Source organism: Muntiacus reevesi, chromosome 3 (genome assembly GCF_963930625.1).
Source record: "Muntiacus reevesi chromosome 3, mMunRee1.1, whole genome shotgun sequence".
Taxonomy (NCBI): domain Eukaryota; kingdom Metazoa; phylum Chordata; class Mammalia; order Artiodactyla; family Cervidae; genus Muntiacus; species Muntiacus reevesi.
The window spans coordinates 187,709,088-187,716,472 of record NC_089251.1 but is presented as its reverse complement, the minus strand read 5'-3'; the positions used below and the strand labels follow the sequence as shown (position 1 = coordinate 187,716,472).

At 40.4% G+C, this 7,385-nt stretch overlaps 1 protein-coding gene across 2 annotated transcripts; it reads right to left on the bottom strand.

Annotated features, from left to right (window-relative positions):
* Positions 1-614: 614 nt before the first annotated feature.
* LOC136163347 (trace amine-associated receptor 2) lies at positions 615-5,201 on the bottom strand. 2 transcript variants are annotated; one of them, XM_065927781.1, is made up of 2 exons: positions 5,175-5,201; positions 615-1,613 (listed from the first exon to the last, which is right to left on the bottom strand). In XM_065927781.1, exon 2 carries the CDS (start codon positions 1,533-1,535, stop codon positions 615-617), a length of 921 nt encoding a protein of 306 aa, XP_065783853.1. In that variant the 5' UTR covers positions 1,536-1,613; positions 5,175-5,201. The 2 variants fall into 2 exon arrangements, with proteins under 2 accessions (XP_065783853.1, XP_065783852.1); XM_065927780.1 differs by lacking the exon at positions 5,175-5,201 and having other exon boundaries at positions 615-1,631.
* Between the last annotated feature and the right edge of the window lie 2,184 nt (positions 5,202-7,385).

Genomic DNA, 7,385 nt, shown 5'->3' with positions numbered 1-7,385 from the left:
CTTGGATGGAAATGTGGATGGAATCTGGGACCTCAGTTATACCGTGTCCATTTCTTATTTTATTTAAAAAAAAGTTCAATCTCACAACTGTAAAATCTAGTAAAGGCTTACATCTCAGCTATCAAATGACTGACTCTTGACAGCATATGGCTTCTTGAAATTGTTATTTCCATATTTACTCACCTATAATTTTTAGTGGTCGATGTTTCAAAATACCTCTGATCAGACTCTGAGGAAGAAAATGGAAATGAAATATCACACAAGATGTGTGTGATGGTGAGGATGGGGAGAGCAATAGTTGAGCTCTGCTTGTGTTCTGCTTTCTTCCAAATGGTACAAAGCTTTGTGTGTGTTCTCTTCTTCCCCTTTCTGGCTGTTCCTACCTTCTCTTCACCTTTCTGAGTTTCTTCTTTCTTCTCTACCAATAAGCAGTAAGAACTATTCTGAAAAGACAGGATTTGGGGTTCAAAGAAAAAGTTCTTTTCTCCTCTCAAGTTTTAGAAGCTAAAAACTTTCCATGGTACTTAAGTCACACACACATGCACACAGAGTTTAAGTAACTTCATTCTTCTAAATTCAAGTCCTTTGCTTCTATTCACTCACACAGAATAAGTCTAATCAGTTTCTTTTTCTGTAAACAAATTAGCATTATGAAAATGTGAGCTGAAAATTTTACCCAGGAAAATGTACTTCAGGGCTCTGCGAAACCAGGGATAGAAGAAACCATATATTAAGGGATTACATGTGGAGTTAAAATAGCCAAACCATGTCAAAGCATCAAACAAAACTACAGGAGTAGAGAAGCTCAGAAAGGGATCCAATAAAATCGTGAAAAAACAGGGAAACCAACATAATAAAAAAACACCCATCACTACCCCTAAAGTCTTGGCTGCTTTCTTGTCTTTCCTCATTTGATTATTTTGATTTTCTGGTAAGTTATTGATTGCACGAGCATGCTTTCTGGATACTGCAAAAATTTTGCCGTAAATCCCGACCATCACAGACCCAGGAGCGAAAAAACCTGCCATAAACAAGGTGGTCCCCCATAGCTTGTTGAACATCACTGGGCAGGAGCTAGAGCAAGCAACCAGGATATCATAGCCTTCTATTCCATCTGCGTAGGCCTCAGAGAAGACCACTCCGAAGGCAAATGTCCCGGGGACTGACCAGCAGAGAACCAGCAACTGTTTAATGACTGGAATCGTCATTTTGGTTGAATACTGTAAAGGGTAACAGATAGCATAAAATCTATCAATGGCCACTGAGCAAAGATGGAAAATGGATGTTATGCTGAGCATCAGATCAAAGCTATAATGAATCTTGCAAAACGTCAGCCCAAAATACCAGCAGTTCTCCACTGATCTTATCATACTGTATGGCATGATGGTGAATCCCAGCAGGAAATCAGTGACCGCCATGGAGAGGATGAGGAAGTTGGTTGGTGTGTGAAGCTGCTTAAAGTAGGAAATGGAAAGGATCACGGCGAGATTACCAAACACTGTGATGAATATGGCTCCAGCCATGAAGGAATACATGGCAGCTCGGACGCCTACCGGCCTTTCATTTTCTGGGCAAGATCCACTTCCATATTCAGAGCAATTCAGTAGTTTCTTAGGGAAAAGCAAGAACATGTGGGATTGTGTCAGTTAATAGATAATATATCATGTTTTTTATATACTTTCATAGAAAAATTTAGAAAAGACTTAAAGAAGATCATTTATGATGAATTATTATAATCTTTCTTATCTTAATCTGTATTTTATCTTAACCTGTAAATTTGCAATTCATAGAATTCTAACTTAATGAATTTAAGTGATCATTATTTACTTTACTCTTGCCTTTATTCAAATTAAGGCTTCCCTGCTAGCTCAGTTTGTAAAGAATCCACCTGCAATGCAGGAGACCCTGATTTGATTCCTGGGTCGGGAAGATCTGCTGGAGAAGGGAAAGGCTACCCACTCTGAGTTGGAACGTTCTGACCTGGAGAATTCCACGGGGTGGGAAAGAGTTGGACATAACTGAGCGATTTTCACTTTTCACTTATTCAAATTATACCACTGACATTCAGTAAGCTCTTAATTTAGGCCAGGGCCTGAAATTAGAAGGAGGAGGAGGAGGGGGGGAGTCAGGAAAAGATTGAGGGGAGGAAGAAAAGAGGAGGGGATAGATGGAAAAAAGGAGAAGAAGAAAAGTTTATTATTGAACTTAATATAATTGTTCTTCCCTGTGTACATAGGAAGAATAGACACTGATACTTATTAGACAATACATTCACTTCTTCCTCAAATGAGTCAGGAACATGTAACCAGACTTTGTTTGATTGGAATCTATTGGCTTATGGGACCAGGAGTTTACTAAGCGAAAAACAGATTTCTGCATATGTTCTATCACTCTCACTGTGCTTCTATTTCTTTCATGCTAATCTCATTTGAAAGAGGAAGAGTCACTTAAGGAAGTCTAATGGTCTGGAAGAATCATCCTCTTCTGCTAGTCATGGAACTGTGATAAGCATCTCACCATCAGAGCAGCTAAATCAGAGGAGGGCAAAGGCCAAAGCCGATCACCCCCACTTCTTTGCGAAGAGTAGGGGCTCCACTGCAGTGCGTCTCCTCAAGCCCCGTGCAATGATACCAGCCTGGCGAGTTTCAGCGTGTGGGTCACACAGAGAGCGAGGAGCTGGGCTGGGTACTAGCGAGTTTTAGGAAAGAAAGCCAGTTCTAAGCTGCAAATGCTCTCCATGCAAGGACCCAGCATCTTTATTTTGCATATAAACATCTGCATGTTACCATTTACATGTATACTTGGGATGGAACATGTTTATGAATTAAGATAACTTTTTTCTTTTTCTAATACATACTATTTATTTATTTTGCCTTGCTGGATCTTAGTTGCAGTGTGGAGTCTAGTTCCCCATCAGGGATCCAGCCTGGGCCCTCTGCATTGAACATGTGGATTCTCAGGCATAGAACCAACAGAGAAGTCTTAGGATAACTTTCTTCTTTAAATGTACATTAGGGAACAAAAAAAAAAACACTATCTAAATACAAATACATGCCCACAATCCCTGAGACACAATGAAAGGAACGAGAAAGCGTAAACTAATCCCTGGCAGTAGACAGTCTATAAAACAGCTAAAAAGACAAAACACATCAATGCTTAAAACCCAGATGATTTTGGATCACAGATTAAAAGCAACTGGTGATGAACTGACTGAAGAAAAGTCTAGGCGATATGTTCATTCAAAGATCAAAAGTGGACAAGAGGCTTTCAGGCTGGGTCAACAAGATGCCCCAGTGAGGATAAGACTTTTGCCTGGTTCTCACTGGGTGTGTAAGATTTGAACAGAAAAACAAAAACTCTATTTTAAGCGGGAAGGGTGAAGAAATGGCATAAGGTTATCCAGAGACCTTTGACAGTCATTCTCACGGTCTCTGAAACATGACAGAGAAAACTGGGTGTGGAGGAGAGGATAGAATGGGAGAAGGGAGAATTTCTAGTGTCAAGTTCCCTCAAGCCGCTGTTTTTAGTCTGCATTCAGTCAAAGGAGCTTTCCCACTTTGTTCTCATATTTAGGCAGTTATGTCTGAACTGTCTTCTACTCAAGTGTTAAAAGTGATTGCTGCATTCCCTAAGAAAGTGATTAAACTGTAGGAGCAGACCATAATAATAAAGAATTTTCTGATTATTCTAATATGATCTCATTTCTTTTTATCTTGTCATTAAATTTTTGTGCTTCCACTTTAAATATTCCACTGCTTTAGAACCCACTCTTTAAGGGTTTTAAGAGGCTTTTAAAAGTACTTTGTTCTGATAATCATTCTACTTTCATTGAATTATTCTGACCTTACCCAAGCAATTGGTTCCTTTCAGTTGCTTAATATCTATCAGAAACTCATGTTAATGAATCTTAACATATTAAATAATACATGTGAATAGTCTTAGCACAATGCCTGATGCATAAAGAACACTATCAAAGGTGACTGCCCTCTTGTTATTCTTCCTTTCCTTCCTTCCTTCTTTCCTGGTTGGGATGAACACCACATTCAACATTCAAGGACACATTTCACCAGAAAAGATGTCTCCTAAGAAAGCAAAGGAATGGGATTGTATGTAAAAACCCAGGTAACTGCCTTAACCTTCTGCCTCACACAGCTGAACACTTGTGGTAAATGATTTGCTCAGTAGCTTATAAACAAATAACCCTTTCCATAATTCTAAATCTTCTTCCTAGGAAACATGCTGCACTGCCAAAAGGCAGCACATTTTCCTGTTAGCATAGTTGAAAACCTCTGCCTTTTATTACAAATTTATATTAAGTCCTGCATCTATAATCTTCTGCATTCCTACATGTCTCTTTGTATTGGACCAAAATAAAAAAAAATCAATCTGCCAGCAATACCACTGTATTATTAGAGTGACAATTTGCTTCCTGAGAAAACCCAAGGAAAAGAAAGTGCAGATCCGTCCTTCTCAATCTCTTCTCCACATACCTGTTGTACTGCAGAGGATGACATTGCTAATTAAACTCCTTCCTAGAGGAACTGTACTTCTTTGTTTCTTTTCCATCTAAGTGAATGCTTTTATGGAACTGAACAAGCTGAACTATGTACATTGCGCTGTTCTGCAACTTAAACAATTAGTCTCAAGGGAATTTGGTCTGAAAATTAAAAAAAAAAAAGCAAAGCAAAACTTTGCCTTTCTAAAGTTTAACAGCTAAATGAGCCTAAACCATTCCTCCATCCTCCCAGGACTCTGCTTTCTGAAGTTTTCATCACCTCCAGCACTGGCAACTCTAAATCCACTATTATATGACAAATGTAAAAGTAACTCTAAACCTTCCAGTTATGGGTGACCCTAAGGAACCTGATTCAATTACACATGAATGAGATTGGTAGTTGGAGTAGAAGGATGATTATATGTCCTCCATCTCTTTAGGAAAATCTAACTGTCACAGTCCATGCATTGTCACATTTCAGTCACTAAGAAGGGCTCTTACCACCTAACATTTTTGTCTTTTTCCTTTGTTTAAAGGTGACTAAAAAAGCAAGTCTCATAAACCCTCTTAGATCTGGAGGAATGGAGCAAAATTATTATCTCTTTAAGGAACTCAAGTAATGATGCCAAAATCTCAGATGTTACTGACCTAAATCTGTTCACATGTTGAAGAACCTACCTTTCCGTTTTATCCTTTTAAAATGTGAAAGCTCCTTTTGCACTGTTGGGGACAACTTTGGGAGGCAACACACTCTAGATGTAGAGGAACTATAATACTGGTCACTAAAAAGCATCAGGGCCTGTCAACAGGACCTATTGTCCTTGTTGGAACTCTGCTCAATGTTATGTGGCAGCCTGGATGGGCGGGGAGTTTGGGGGAGAATGGGTACATATATTAATGTATGTACGGCTGAGTCCCTTCACTGTTCACCTGTAACTATCATGATATTGTTAACTGGCTATACCTCAATACAAAACAAAAACTTCAAAAGAAGACAGAAAAAAATCAGGGTCTGCTTGCCTGAATTAAAATTATAGCTATTCTCTGATTTGTCAGCTCAGTGTAGGGCTGTTGCTTGGATATGCCACTTGTGCGGTCACATGGGGTCACATGAAGTCCTGAGCTTCAGAGGGTCCACGCTTGGCTCAATGGCTCTGCTAATGCCCTTTTGGAATGTTTAATGCATTTTAGGAAAGAAACTGCAGGGCTTCCCTGGTGGTCCAGTGGGTCAAGAATCTGCTTGCCAATGCAGTATTCTTGCCTGGAGAATCCCATGGACAGAGGAGCCTGGCGGGCTATGATCCATCGAATTGCAGAGTCGGACACGACCGAAGAGACTTAGCAAATAGCACAGTGCAGGGGAGATGGGTTCAGTCCCAGGTCCGGGAAGATTCCACATGTCATGCGGCAACTACACCCGTGCAGGGCAGCTGCTGAGCGGGCGCTCCAGAGCCTGCATGCCGCAATGACTGAGCCCTCGTTCTGCACCCACAGAGCCCACACATCCGGAGCACATGCTCCACAAGAGAAGCCACTGCAATGAGAGGCCTGCACATCACAACTAGAGAGTAGCCTTCCCTCCCTGAAAGGAGAGAAAGCCCACATGCAGCATCAAAGAGCCAGCATAAACAAAAATAAAGGAACAACAACAAAAAAACCCTGCATTTTCAGTCTGCTGTGGGTTCCCTAAATTACATAGCTGGTCCTGCTTAATCTCTCTTGGGAGCTCTTCTTGAAGAAGAGAAATACAAAAAAATAAAAATCTCTTATTTCAGAATTATGAATTCAGAATAAATTCAGAATATGAATTTATATTCATATTTATGATAGTTGAGAAAATGTATATGAAGGTATTTTTTAAAGAAAACTTTACAAATATTAACACAGTTACTTGCCAAGAAGGTAGGACTTATTTTAAAAGCAGAAGGCATTACTACTCCAAGGTTGCCAGCAACTACTCTGTCTTCTGGGGGAAGACAGTAAGTCATTTTAGATAAATCTTCCTGGTTCTGTAAATAATTAGTTAAACACTCTCTTTTAATTATGTAGATGGGAGACATTTAGCAGAGGTAGGTTAGAATGTAAATTGTTGCTTTTAAAGAGCTAAGGAGCCAAAGGAATGAGTTTTGTCTTCTTCCTTTCCAAGGTTCACTGCGATAGAATATATCTAATAAACTAAAATATATCATCTTGATACACACTAGCTTAATCAAGAGCCTCATATCCCAGTTGGCAAGAAAGAACTCTAGGACTTTTCCGAGCAGGACTGACCGTGACACAGGGCAGATAGACAATCGACCCTTGAAAACTCCTCTGAACCAGCCTCTTTAATCCCAATGAAAAGATCTGAAAGTGAGAGAACTCTTTGGTGAACGTAAGTGCAGCGAGCGTCAGCTCAGGCCTCTCCTTTCTAAGCCCCTGGAATCTGGAGTGTCCCCTCTCAGCCCCGTTATCACATCTCTGCGGACGGAGCACCACCAGCCCGGGGGCTCCCTGGCGATACTTGCGACGGCGACGCCTTGTAGCAACTTGGGAGAACTGAGCCTTCGGATTCACTCCTTAGAGAACGTATCAGAAGATCAGAAAGGATATAAGAAAGGTGGTTAATTTAAGTAAAACACAGAGATATGATCTTGTTTTGTACCTCAAGCTGGAGAAAATGGATGTATCACTCATATAACTGTTCACATTTTTAATGAAACCCAGACGTGCAGAATTAATTACAATGAATCAGGCCATAGGGCTTCCCAGGTGGTGCTAATGGTCAAAAACTCCGCCAGTGCAGGTTAGGCATAAGAGACACCTGTTTGATTCCTGGGTCCCGAAGATGCCCTGGAGAAGGGAATGGCTACCCACTCCAGTGTTCTTGCCTGGAGAATCCCATGGACAG

Coding starts and splice junctions, on each gene's coding strand:
- LOC136163347 (XM_065927780.1), bottom strand. CDS start 1,631: ATGTTCTTGCTTTTCCCTAAGAAACTACTGAATTGCTCTGAATATGGA.